Source organism: Chiloscyllium plagiosum, chromosome 22 (genome assembly GCF_004010195.1).
Source record: "Chiloscyllium plagiosum isolate BGI_BamShark_2017 chromosome 22, ASM401019v2, whole genome shotgun sequence".
Taxonomy (NCBI): Eukaryota; Metazoa; Chordata; class Chondrichthyes; order Orectolobiformes; family Hemiscylliidae; genus Chiloscyllium; species Chiloscyllium plagiosum.
Genome location: NC_057731.1, coordinates 45,039,931 through 45,054,190, shown reverse-complemented (window position 1 = coordinate 45,054,190; position 14,260 = coordinate 45,039,931). Strand labels below are relative to the sequence as shown.

The window sequence follows — 14,260 nt, the reverse complement described above, 5'->3', positions numbered from 1 at the left end:
CCAAAGAAGACTCTGGAGGTTTGTGTACATTTTAAGATAGCGATTGATTTCTGATTACCAGTGATATATCGTAATGAGGAAGGGTGCATAGTATTGAAGTGTTTGATCAGCCATGATTGTATTGAATGGCCAATTTCTGTTACAATGCCAGCGAACAGGCATTTATCTGTAGCATCAACTTTGCTTCATTCTCTGATGCTGTCGGATCTGCTGATTAGTTCCAATATTACCCGTTTTAATTTTAGATTTTCATGATTGACTATATTGCTATTGTGTACATCCGAAGTCCACTTTGCCCCAGGGGGGTGCCAATTTCTCTGTGACTTTATCCAGTTATTCCACTGAACAAAAAACAAATGAGTAATTATTGCATGACTGTTTCTGTGCTGTCTGACTTTGACTACTGTCTTATTTTCCTGTACCTCACTATCTTCTTTGTAATCCTAAGCCAGTAGTGGTAGCAGATTTTCAACATGAGAACATCACAACAAAATCCAGACTTGCACTATCACAACTTTCTAACGAATGAAGAGATATGTAAACTTGGTCAGATTTGTGCAGGTCTTTTTTTGTATTTTCCTGAAACATAGAATGTTGAATATGGATAGATTCAACAGTCAAGATCTTTTAACTGACCAGATCAGAAATTGAAGCTCAGATCTGACTGTATATTGCAGCAACATGTTGAACGTGATAGCATTGTCACTTCTTGATATTAGTAGGATGCAATCAGTAATTCCAATAATTGCACCTTTTTCTGTAAGGTACTCTAGTAAATATATCTCTTAATTTGCTATACTGATGTCTTTGCAACAATGTCATTGACCCATTTTGTTTTCCCCTGTGGCTGGAGTTGGTCTCTATCAAGCCTGTTTGTGTCTCATTTGATTCCTTTTATGCTTGTGACTTTGTTTTTTGGCTGTATAATACAATATCTGTAACTTCATTTACTCCAGCTGACACAGAAGAGAGTACGGTGTCCATCCAGATCAAACTTGAAAATGAAGGTAGTGATGAGGAGATAGAAATGGATGTCTTGTACAGTCCTCAGATGGCTTTGAAGATGGCTATATCAGAATGGCTGCAGGAATTTGGAGTGCCACATCAGTACAACTGTAAGTTTGACGTATTTGAGTGTTTTTCCCCATCCTGCTTAATAGAGCTTTCCTTTGGCTAACTTAAGATTTGCACCATTTTTGTTAAGCAAAAGAATGATATACTCCCATCTAAATATCTGATAGTATCTCCTTTCCTGTCACTTAGCGGTACATTGCTAGCAGGAAAATATTTTCCACAACTTAACACCTTTTGATGGTTTTTGCTGTGTACTGTTCAGCTTGATTTCAATTCAAAGACCAAATCTATCTTTCAGTACTGCTCTGCATACCAGCATTACTGGCTGATTTTTTTTGATGTCCTGTGGAATTCAGAGGGGCTTACACCTGAACTGAGCCGAGTAAGGGAGAGAGTTAATAAAATTAAGTACGAATATTGCCACATATAAGGGCAAACTAACGTTTGCAGTGGTATTTCAGAGCTAATCTTAATGAGAAAATGGGTTTCTTTATGCTGACAGATCTTGGACTGCATGGATTTAATTATAGTGCTTTTGCGCAGTGAGTACACATACATTTTAGTAAAATATGAAAACCAAGTCCCAAACTCAATGTTTTTCCTGACTGATCGTAAAACTTGACATGACAGAATTAATGTGTTGCTGGAAAAGCACAGCAGGTCAGGCAGCATCCAAGGAGCAGGAGAATCGATGTTTCGGGCTTCTTTCAGCCTGAAGAAGGGCTTATGCCCGAAACGTCGATTCTCCTGCTCCTTGGATGCTGCCTGACCTGCTGCGCTATTCCAGCAACACATTTTTCAGCCTTGATCTCCAGCATCTGCAGTCCTCACTTTCTCAGTGTCAGAATTAAGTCTTGGGACCTTCCTTTCCATATGAATTGATGTTGAACATCTTTATCCACCAAGCTATTGGCTGAATTGCTTGCTGGATTTATTTTTTGCCATTGATAGTTAATTTTTTAAAAGTTTCTTTTTGTTCCTAGGTCGAACAGTCCCTCACAGTGGTGCAAAGACAAATGCAATTGACGTAGGGACTCTTGACACACCCTGCCTGAATTCCTCCACAACAGTGACGACAGTCTACCAACAGCCTATCATGAGTCAGGGAAGCCCACTGAGTGGTGAGCAAGCTCCGGTAGTGAAGGAAGAAGAGGAGAAAAAACAGCAGTCTGATGAAGAACCAATGGAGATGGTAGTTGAAAAGCCTGATGAGCAAGAAGCCAAAAATGTTAATCAAATCCTTACAGATATTGTCAAGGCCAAAATGTCCGAGGATCTCAAGCCCATGGATATGGACAAAGATAGTATTGCTGAATCTAAGTCTCCTGAGATCTCCATGCAGGAAGACTCTGGCAGTGATATTGCACCCATGCAAACAGATGAGCAGATGAACAAGGAGCAGTATGTCCCAGGTCCCAATGAGAAGCCACTGTACACTGCTGAAGCTGTGACTCTGGAAGATCTAAATCTCTTGGCTGAAATGTTCTATCTGCCTTATGAACATGGACCCAAAGCTGTTCAGATGCTAAGGGAATTTCAGTGGCTTCGGGCTAACAGTAGTGTTGTTAGTGTGAACTGTAAAGGGAAAGATGCTGAAAAGGTGAGTATGTTTTTATGCCCTCATTAGTTTGTAATGTTAAATCACATTGACATTTCACTTTCGAAACCTGAGATTCTAACTCGCCCAGATGAATTTCCAGAGAGCCTGTTCTGATTGAGTAGGGGGAGGCGATAGCTTAGTGATCCTATTGCTAGATTATTAAATCCAGAGACCCAGGTAATGTTCTGGGGACCTGAGTTTGAATCCTGCCATGGCAGATGGTGGAATTTGAATTCAGTACTAATCTGGAATTAAAAATCGATTTGTTGGAGAAATATTCACCATATTTCTTGGTGACCTAACTGCATTACATGGAATCTCTACTCTGTGCATTTAACACCCTTTCTTCTCCCCTCCCCTCCTGTCTCTTTTTGGTTTTAGTTATGTGATTATTACTAGGAACATTTTTTTTTGCCTTAAAACTGTTACTAGTACTGATGTCCCTGTTTTATATGAATTTAATAATTCCTTTTTTACTGTAGAAGTTGAAATTTCAGGAGTTTGAGCTGCAGTCTTTACTTTCATCTGTATAACGTTGGTTGATAAATACATTTCTCTGGGCAGTATGATTGGATCTAATTTATATTTCTGCTGTGGCTGTAAATTTCCATTGCTGACCATGTTTTGTCAACTCTCTTTATAAGAGATCATATGTTGCACTTTTTAAATGCAACAATGTACAGACTTCGTCAGTTCAGCAGTTATAGTCAACTTTTAGGGTAGAGCACAAAGCAAATCAATGACTAATTGTGCTCTGATTTTTACTGGATGCAAGATTTACATGTACAGATGGTGCAAGTGACCACACCAAGGCATTATGCTGGACATACAGGAAAACGGAGTTGAAAGACTACAATCTTATCAGCAATTTATCATATTGAATGAAGTATGTTTTAAATGGCAATGTGGTCTACTCCTGTTTTTGTTCCCATATTCTTTGACCTATCTCAAATGTTTCTGCATATACCATGATCTTTGCAGTATTGTTGTTTTGCCAGAAAAATCTTGTGCAATTTAAATTGGTTATTTTTGTGTTGTAGATCTTTGTAGCAGATCACTTGTTCCCAGTGGTTGTGGGTTGACCTCCCTATGAAAAGTTTAAATATTTGTTTACTTAAGGTCATTTTCTACAAATGTAGATTGCACCTAACTTTTCTTTGTGTTTTTGTACTACTTCCAAGAATATTTTTGGGGGCCTTAATACTGTCTGCTCTTTTAACAGATTTTGCCCCTTGAAACCAAACAATTAGGCAATATATTTCTCCAGTGGAAGATTTAAGATGTGTATGGCAAAGGGTGCTTTTGTGCTGGACGTTAACTTTTGGAATTGCATTCTATCTATAACATTTTCCTTTGGGTTTTGGACATGTATTTAGATGCTATAAATTATTCTGATTTTGTATTTCAGATTGAGAAGTGGCATTTCAGAGCTACGAAATTTGAAGAAATGTGCTGTGGTGTAATGCAGATGTTTACTCGTCTTGCCAACTGTGAAAACCGATCCATTCTGTATGATCTATACCCATATGTCTGGGATATAAAGGGTGTGGTATCTATGGTGAAATCGTTTGTCCAGTGGTTAGGTAGGTAACATACTTGACTGTTCATATTCTCTCATGGTCTTGGTTTAAGAATTTTCAATTCTGTCAGCCCTTGAAAAAGGTGTCTTAAGACAAGATCCCATGATCCTTATGTGGCGAGGCATGTATCAAAATGGCATTAAAATGTTCCTCTCTTGTAATTATGCCATTTTTTTTGTCCTGTCCAGTTTCCATTTTATCTAATTATACCATATTACACTTGATTTTTACCACCCCTTGCCCACCTTCAGTTGCCTGTTTAGTGCAGGGTACTGGCAAGCTCATCTGTTTCTGAAACCATCATCAGGGACTTGCCACCAATTTAGCAAAATTGAAGCAATTGTTTCAAAGACACTGAAACCACTCTGGCCATTGTATTTTTTTCAGAGGCTGATGTAATTGTTCCCAGTAACTATTTTAAAACCAGTTAATTTATTTTTAACATATCGCCCCATTGTATTTTATTTTTGTTGTTTCTTTTTCTGGGACTGACTGTGGACTGCATCACACCACTAGAACTGGCTAGATTTTGCAAACTTTCAACAATTTTTCCTGAGAAAAATAATACTGAAATGTGCCATGATCATACAGAGCTGTTGGGAGCTGCTTGCTGTGTGCTTTGTAACAACATTACTGTTTTCAACAGAACAGTGGCAGGCCAGCAGTTGCAGAAATCCGAAGGCTTGGAGCGCAGCCTCCAGGCCAGCGCGCATGCGAACTTTATTAAAAGCGCAAGGCTATTCTGGTGTCTGCTGGTTCAGCCAGAACTTAATATGTGTAATTTGTTCCAAAAAAAAAGCAAGACTGGAAGCTTTTCCAAGTCTTAAGTCTGGAGTCTCCAACTTACCTTTACAAAAGTGATTGGAAGACATTTGTGACATGAAATTGCAGTAATGTAACTTTTTTATAGCTTATATTGGTTGGGAGGGAAAGTGAAGGCTGAGTAAGACACCAGCATGGTCTGGGTTACGATATGTAACCAGATTTTATTTACAGGTTTCTACGCAGATGGCAGGGAATATGGCGTGGATGCAGACTTTTAAACTTGATACAGCAGGCAGCTCAACTAGCACTGTGATCACGGCTCGTGTTCAGACCGCAAGCTAGCTTTGGGATGCTCAGAGTTAGGAATTTTTTTGATGTTTTCAGCTGGTGAGTCACCACAGTTTAAGAGTAAAGCATCGAGTGCACGCTTGGAAAAGAGTGGTTGTCTGGCAAGGATAAGATGAGGGCTCCTCTCTAAGAAAGATACTTTGTTCACTGGGGAGGGGAGGTATTGTTTTGCACCCCCTAAAATTTTATTTCCTAAATTAATCTTGTCCAGAATTTGACATGATTCAATATTTTTGCTGTGGAAAGCACTTGACCTGTAGATTTGAGTATTCCGAGAGATACATTTTCAAGAAAATATGTTTTCCAAAATCTTAAGTTTATAATTTATAGCATTTAAATGTGCACACAACAGTTCCATTGCGAAGTAGCAAGCATTAGGTATAATCCAATACTGGAAACAGAAGCTTTTGCAGGAACAGTGATTGGATTACAGAAGGGACAGTGGTTTTCTTGAAGTATTTGGCTACTTTTCTTCTGAATCATGAGTGTCAAAGAAAGAAGTTGTTACAAGAAACCTGGCCCACCTATCTATTAGAGGAGGTTTATAGCTCCAGTATATGTTGTAGAGACAGTCCTAGTGCATATCGTGGTGCAATTCACATTCTGCCATAACCTGAGTGTGATGCTGTGATGTGACGGGTTACTAATGGCCTCTTTTATTGTCTTGTCTTCTTCCCTCATTGTGTACAGATGGAAGAATCCTCAGCACAAGTTACTACAGCTGTGGGATCGACAACGCCAGATGTACGAAGCGTGGCGCGATTATTAAGATTAGAATGATAGGCAGTGAGGCTTTTTAAAAGGAAGTGTGTTGAAGAAAAGTTTATTTGAAGTCACATTTGTGCAGCTACTATTATAAGAAATGCTTTAACAATTTCTTTCTTATCTAGAACGCTTATGTTAACCTAGATAGTCTTTGAAATAAAGGCTAGCTGTGCTACTGTCCAAGTGTACCTGTTACAGGCTTTCTGAAATTTAATTATGATATAATTTTGTCTTAATGAGTGATAAACTTTATGAAGCTGCTGATATTTATTGGTTGTCTCATAAGCTGACTTGTATATGGACAAAACCAGATGCAGCTTAAAACTAGAATTGGAAACAAGCATTCCACTCAACTTTAGTGAAAGTTTCCATAAACTGTTTGCCTACCATTCTTATTTTTGTAAAGTTTGCATCACCCGCTTCCTCACCACCTGTAACTTGGGTACTGCTCAGGACTGTATCTCACTAGTGACTGGAGAGGGAACGCTTCCTTGTTCTTAGCCAAGTTTCAGACTTGTTTTCCATTAAAACGAGCAAGGCCCAAGAAATTGAAGCTTTTCCTCTTGCATTGCTGCACTGATCCTGTCAGATGATTGAAATGGTATGGGACTGTACAGTAGTGATCATCTCTGTACTCTTACTTGGCATGCTCAGGGAAAGGGAGAAAGCACGTTATCCAGTCTGTCCACCAGTGAAAACTCTGGAAGAGTGCTAACTTTGTAGTTGTGAAAGATTGAGCTTATTATCTTACAGCGAGTAGTTGGGACTTAGGAGTTTGGGAAAAGTATGTGGAGATGATTTGCCTTTGTCTTTATTGTAGGATCTGAATCTTTGTCAGAGAAAGCATTTTTGATTCTTCTCCTGATCTAAACTGCTGAACTTTTTGAGAAAAGGTCTCTGGTTGATTCTGTATAATAAGAATTCCTTGACTGGGAGTAGGCCTTATGGCTCCTCAGTCCTGCTATTGAGGACATTGCGTAAAATCTTCCAACGTTTCATTTATTTTGATTTTGCTTCCATGTCTCCTATGAAATCATGCTGGATTTTGTTTTCAATGCTTACTTCGATAGAAGTCTTTGTTCATCTGAGTGACCTGTCTGTGCTTTAGGCAGTCTGATCAAAGTGATTGGTGGACGTGAAATTGGTCACTTCCTGAAACTACCACAATACAGAGGAGCAGCATAACCTGCAGTTCTAAGGTTTATTGCAGTTAAATGTCTAAATGTTTGCTTCAAAGTTTAAACAAAACATTGTCTTCGACACCACTTCACTTCTGGCCAATTTGGCCTTGTGATTATTCATGGAGCAATGTGGTAGTTATGTAGACTGGTACAAGTTGTGTTTACCCAACCTGTATGGACATGTTTTGACATACCTCTGGGTCAGTTAACTTGAACCTGAGTTTCTTGGCCCATGCTGGCTTTGTCACTAATGTTTTCTAAATGTTCTGTTATCACATCTTTTATTGTAGACTCCAGGTAGCATTTTGCCCATTGTTGATGCTGGATTAACTGATCTGCAATTCTGTTTGGTTCTCTCCCACAGTTTTTAAATAGTGGGGTTACACTTGCCACCATCCAAACTGGAGGAACTGCTAGAGGGTCTGCAGCATTTCAGGTGCATCCAATATTTTCAGAGACACCCAATCAAGTACTCTAGCATGCAGATTGAATTAGACAGCCTTCAGAACAATTAATTTCCTGGCCACCATTTTGTACTAGTGTCCTCATCTTATATTCCATCTTCTCTCTGGCCCTTAATTTCCACATTTCTGAAAGGTTATTTGTGCCCTTTGTGAGGACAGAGCTAAAGTTGGTGTTTAACTCTTGTGGCTTTTTTTCATTCAGCATTTTAATTTCTCTGGTTTATCATTATACTCCTATACTCCACCTGATTTGCTTTTCCAAAATGTAGCACCTCACATTTATCTAAGTTAGACTCCATCTGCCACTCCTCAGCCCATTGGCTGAACTGATCAAGATCCTGTTATAATCTGAAGTAACATTCTTTACTGTCCACTACACCTCCAATTTTGGTGTCATCTGCAAACTTAATAGCAATACCTCTTATGCTCGCATCCAAATCATTTATATAAATGACGAAAAGTAGTGGCCCCCAGCATCGATCCTTGTGGCACTCCATTGGTCACAGCAACCCTCCATCATCACCCTTTTCTACCTTTTCTCCCTTTTGAGCCAGTTCTGTATCCAAATGGCTAGTGCTCCCTGTATTCAATGAGATCCAACCTTGTTAAGCAGTCTCCCATTAGAAACCTTGTCAAATGCTCGAGTGATGAGCATTCTTGACACAGCATTTATTCTCTTTATCTATGGGAAGATGTTACAGCTGTTGTCTATTGATGTGGCTGTACACAGTGCTATTCAGGAGGGAATATTAGGATTTTGAACCGGTGATACAATGCCATGTCAGGATACTGAGTAGCTTGGAACTGGTCTTGTAGCTGATTTTTCCATGCATCAGCTTTGCCTGTCTTTCAATGCTTTGGAAGATGTTTTTGAAGTACCTTTGCTGAGTTACTGTGTAGTACTTGCAGATGGTAAACAATGATGTGTTTGGGCTCTCGTGGTGAATGGGATGCCATTGAGGTGGGCTACTTTGTTTTGAATTACGTTGAACTTGAGTTTTGGAGCTGCACTTATGCAAACTAGTAGAGTGTATTCCATCACATCAAGCTCGCTCTTGTCTTGTAGTCTGAGAATGTAGAATGCCCAGCCTCTGATTTTCCTTTTGTCTACCAGGTTTCTTTTCAATCCTGGTTAAGTTCGTGGTCAATGGTAACCCTATGTTTATTAATAAGCGGGTGCCATTCTTGCTAATACGAAGAGGCATTAGTCATTGCCTGATACTTGAATGGTGTGAAAGTTACGTGCCACTTGACCAAGTCCAGTTGTTCCGAATATTACTGCATGAGGGTAACAAATTCAGTGAATATGGAATCAGCAAATATCTCCAGTTCTGCTCTTTACAAAGCAGCTGAGCAGAGTCAAATCTAGCTCAATACCCCAATGAAAAGCTGCAATAAAGAACTGGCTGAGGATGGTTAGCCTCCAACAACTGCAATGTTCCTACTGTTGGGACTGATACCAGATGGTGAAGTTTTCCTGATGTTGCTGACGTAAATGCTTCATTACAGTATTGTTGACTCTTTTCATCACTTTGATTACGGTAGGCTGATGGTCATATTGTTTGATCTGCTTTTCATTAGCAGAATATATTTCTACATTAGATGGTTAAACATTAGTGTTGTAGCTTGACTGCCACAGCTTATAAAAGATGTACCAATTCTAGAGAACGAGTCCTCGATACTGCAGCTGGGGCCCATTCTCTTTTGCTGTATCTAGCTTTTGTCATGGGCCTGAAGACCAATTGACAGGATGACAAGATGGATGGCCCACTTGACATTTCTGCCTGAAGATGGTTGCAAATACTTCAGCCTTTGTCTTTTGCACCAATGTGCTGAGCTTCACCTGAAGGTGATGTTATATTTCGGAGATGCCTCTTCCTTCACCCGTGAGTAAGAAAACTGAGTTTGTGTTCCACTCAGAAGCTCTAAACACATTCTGGCTGACGCTTCTACTGCAATATGAAGAAATTACTCCACTGTTGGAAGTGACATCTCAAGTTAACATTACAATCAAAAGATGTATTTACTTAAGTGGATGCGAAAGATTCCAAAATGACAGAAACAAGAGCCAGGAATCTAGCCATGATGTCCAGGCCATTATTTGTGACTTGATGAACATGAATAAAATGGTTCAGCATTATTGCTGTTATGGGAGGGTGCAAATTACATAATATATTCTCACATTGCTGCAATGAAATGCTTTGCTATACTGTTATTTGCCTTGCATCTGGGTTTGTGAACCAAAATTTGCCCAAGTATTGTTTGGCTTAGTTTCAATCTGTCTGTAGATCCACTTGCTTCAGCGTAGATAATTTAAGCATTCTGTGTACAATTCTGAAGTAATCGGCTTCAAAGGCTGTCACGTCAGAGTGCTTAAAGACCCTAAGAATTGGAATTTAATGCTGCAGTGCACAGAAAATCCATTTTTTAAATGGGATCTAAAGTAAATCTATGCAAGAACATTAGTTGGGTATTCAACTTTTGTTTCTAGATATTTGTCTTGGTTTATGAGTGCAATTATTGAGAAATACAATTAATACAAACTAGTTGGGAAATTAGAACCACATTTAATTTGCCCTTTTGTTACTAATACAAGTGTGTCAATACAGTTATGACCAAAGTACCTGGTTAGAAAAGAAGTGAAAGTCATAGATGAATGGTAAGCATATAGCTGACAAAATGTGATTGGAACAATACATCAGTGCCACAGAAACCATGGGCTGTTGTTTCACTTGGCTATATGGAAGTCTGGATGTTTTTATCTTTTGGACGTGGAAGAACTTCATTGGGATTTCTTGAAAGATGACATAGGTTGTGTCACATAAGTGATGCTTCAAAATATACATCTTTTATTGAAGAATCCATCTGGTTTGGCAAGATTGGCTCTTTTCCATTTGTGTTTGTGTATATGACACTGTCTATAATTGTGCTTCGTTGATTGTAAAATGCTTTGAGATGTCATGTGGTCATGAAAATGCTACATAAACTCATTTTTTTCCCCCCTCATTGTTCTGTGGCCACCGGGAACCGGAAAGAACTTGATAGCATTGCCTATTCCCCAATGGGAAGCAGTACCTGTGCTGACTTCCTTTTGATGGGTTGACATTGTATTTTTGCTTTGTGTTAAGTTTTTCATTCTTCGAATATCTTTCAAGATACAGATGTTCAGACTAAGAAATTACTATAATTCACTGTGACTGCCAGAAGTTTCAATATGTCAGTGATTTTGCTGATTTAGTTAGGTAACTTTTGCAGGCAAGTTGGTTTGGTTAATTTGCAGAGTGGAACTTGTACTATTTTTGACCTTTAACCTGTGCAGGTCAAGACAGTGTTTGTTTAAAACATATCCTTATACCAAATGTCATCTGACAAGAGGAGCACTTGAATGTGACTTCAGTTCAATTAAGATATTTCTGATTTACTTAGGGCTGCAATGGACCCTCTGGGAGGCATTCTTTCAAAATTTGAGACTTAACCAAGCTACCCAAAAGATAGGGAAAAATTTGGAATTAATTCATGTTCAGTTTTTTCAAGGACTTTGTAAACTGAATGCCACTGCAGATCATTCCTTGATTTGCAGTGGAGTTGGATGTATTGACTGTTGGATTTTGCATCTTGTACCTCCCAAAAAGTGACCATGACTGGGCAAAAGAGTGATTCCTGAATGTGAATCGTTACAGCCCTAAATTTCTTGAGTTAGTTCGAAGTCAGATAGGAACATTTCTTGTTGCGCGCTTTCTCTTTCTGTTAAAAAGGTGGTGTGTTGATTTTGCGGAAAAGTAAGACCACAGGAAGCCCCCACGTAACAATCTCCGCTTGGATCTGATCAACAGGGTGTCGTAGTCAATCTTCAGCACAGTTCTTGAGTGGCGACCAAGAACCCTGGGCCTTTAGAGGTGGTCTAGCAGGAGAGTTTCAGGTATTCTACGAATTCCCGGTGACTGACTTTTTTTTTCATTTTGAGAGAAAGAAAAACTTGTACAAGAAGGATTGGTCTGTTGATGGCTAGCTGGTTTCCTGAACAGAATCTGGTACATTTGGTACTGGTACTAATTTGCTTTCTTTTCAGTTGGAAGGAGATGCTGGAATCCCATTGCGCCTGCGCATGCGCTGCAGATTTTAGTTTGTACATGACTTTCACAAAAATGTTCCTTTGCAGGTCGCGCAGCGTTTACTCAGCACCTGCGTCAGCGCGGCTTGCTTGCTTTGGTTTCGAAGTTCCATGAATAAATGTGACCACATCATAGTGAATATTCAGCTTCTAAAGTATGGGTGGGTTGGGAGTAAAAGCAATGCAAAAGATTGAATTAAAATCCAATTTACCTTGATTTGTCAACAGTAACTATAGCATCCCTCGTGTGAGGGCAGTGGGGGAAAAAAATGCGTTTGACTTGAGTACTGCTGAATCTTCCTGGTTTTGCTGAAAAATTCGTGGAGTTTCGCTGCGCTGTTTTTCTTTTCTTCCCTACAGGTGCTTTTGCGCGCAGCTTGCAAAATCGCGCTTGCGAAGAAGCTTGGGATACACGGCTTCGTCAGCCAGTTAACCCTCTCCAGACCAAACCTCCCCCAAAATTTCCTTTCTCCTCACCCCCTCAGAAATGTTCTTTGTCCCTTTTTTATTTTAAACGCCATTAAACACAGATTTTGCATAGCAAGTACATTTATATCCCGATGTATTTGCTGCTGTAGTTACTGGTTGGCATTCAGTGTCTTTTTTAATGTGTAAAATAATGACCCTTTTTAGAGATGAGTGGTTCCCCACTTAAAGGTTATTTTAATTGATTCCACTTGGTTAAACTGAGTTTGCTTTACATGGTGCCTTCAGTAGCAAATGAGTTTAAAATTGGAAAGGTATGTTATATGGAACAGATGTTGGTCTACAGGTTCTGAAGTGGAGCTATACTGACTTAAGTTGTTTGTTCTTCACAGCGTTTGTTACCAATTGAGGGGGCAAATGACCTCTTCTACCAGCCACCACCAGCCATGCCTACCTCAAAAGTGTACACAATTAGGCCATACTTTCCAAAAGATGAGGTAAGCTTACTAATAACAGAAAAATATTGTTAATAAAGTTTTTTGAGATTTGGTACTGTGTGCTCATGTGAACAAGAGCAATATAACATGTTTTAATCAAATCATAATTGCTCCCAATCCCTGACTTGCTGGGTAGTATACTGGGGATCAAGCCCTACTATTCCTTGAGTCATCCTAAATGTTTTAAAAGTCCAAAACCTTCCCTGATTTTTCAGATTCAGGTTGATGGAAAGCACTGAACAAGAAAACTGTTTAAAACTGAGAAAGTGGTTGTGTTTATTTGTTTACAAATCCTCTTTTAAGCTGGTTTTTGCTGATCAGAAAGTTCTCAGCTTTCCTTTTCTGAATGCTTCCCCTGGTTTTCAAGAGGCTGATTCTTTTAAAATACCTGATTTATTAATTCATAGTTATAGCTCATAGCAGTTGCTGAGGGAAAGGTTAACCTTGTTTTCTTGCAAGTTTAATGTGGCTTTGACTGAAAGACAGGGTTAAAAGGGAAAAAGACAGCGAGCACATGGTCAGCAAGGGAGAGAGAAAGAAACCTACACTGCTTACTGATACAGTGGTGAATCTGTGCAGTTATTGCCTTTGCTGTTTGCATTCATGTATCTTTGGACATTGGAATGTGTCTAGGGAAAAATTAATAAACAGTGAAATTCACAACTGATCTTCAAGGAACCTGTGTGAGAGCTCATAACACAGGAACAGAAGTGCATAGTTTTTCATGTGTAACCTTGCTGTAAGTCTATAGTAGTAAGTAGCGTGGGTTCTTGATGTTTTATTGAAATCTGACTCTTGTTTAAATTTTAAAAATATAAACCATAAGTACTAAGTTAGAGTGGAGCACTTTTTTTAATAACAAAACAATGGTGCTATTTTCTGGGTGTGTAGGTTGTGAAGGAGCAAAGCTGACCTTTTAGTAGAGTGGTATGCTTTTCTTGTCAGATGTGGGAATTTAGGGTGAATATACATGTTACTGAGAATTACATCTGCAATAAATGCCATTGGTTGCGAATCCTATCAGATTGAATGGATTGGTTGGAGCAACAGCACGAGGCAATGAAGAATTTACAAGAGTTCGAAGGTGTGATGGATGACAGTTATAGGAAGGGAGAAAAGCCGCAGATACAGTCAGATAGATGGGTTAACTGCAGGAAATGTAGGAGAGCTAGGCAGATAATAGGAGTTTTATGTGAATATTGCCATTTCAAACAGGTATGCTGCCTTGGAAAATGCCGGGGGTATTGGACTATGGGGAATGTAGCACATACAGCTAAGCTTCTGGTATCGAGACAGGCTCTAATGTAATGAGGGATATGGGTTCCAAGCGATCGATTGTGACAGGGAACTCTAGTCAGAGGCACAGACAGATGCTTCTGTGGCCAGGAATGTAAGTGAAAGAAAATTTTCTGATTCAGTATGTAGATGTACCTACTAGAGAAGGTGCAA

General features: G+C 39.3%; 1 protein-coding gene across 3 annotated transcripts in view; it reads left to right on the top strand.

Moving 5' to 3' along the window:
- The window catches only part of oga (O-GlcNAcase), a 50,440-nt gene that overhangs the window by 17,624 nt on the left and 18,556 nt on the right, over window positions 1-14,260 (top strand). For 2 of the 3 annotated variants that reach the window (XM_043712930.1, XM_043712932.1), the window contains exons 8-13: window positions 957-1,115; window positions 2,058-2,674; window positions 4,083-4,257; window positions 6,058-6,111; window positions 11,611-11,696; window positions 12,707-12,811. In XM_043712930.1, the coding sequence (XP_043568865.1) occupies window positions 957-1,115; window positions 2,058-2,674; window positions 4,083-4,257; window positions 6,058-6,111; window positions 11,611-11,696; window positions 12,707-12,811 (1,196 nt within the window). The remainder of the gene's footprint in view (window positions 1-956; window positions 1,116-2,057; window positions 2,675-4,082; window positions 4,258-6,057; window positions 6,112-11,610; window positions 11,697-12,706; window positions 12,812-14,260) is intronic. The other variant, XM_043712931.1, reaches the window with a different exon arrangement.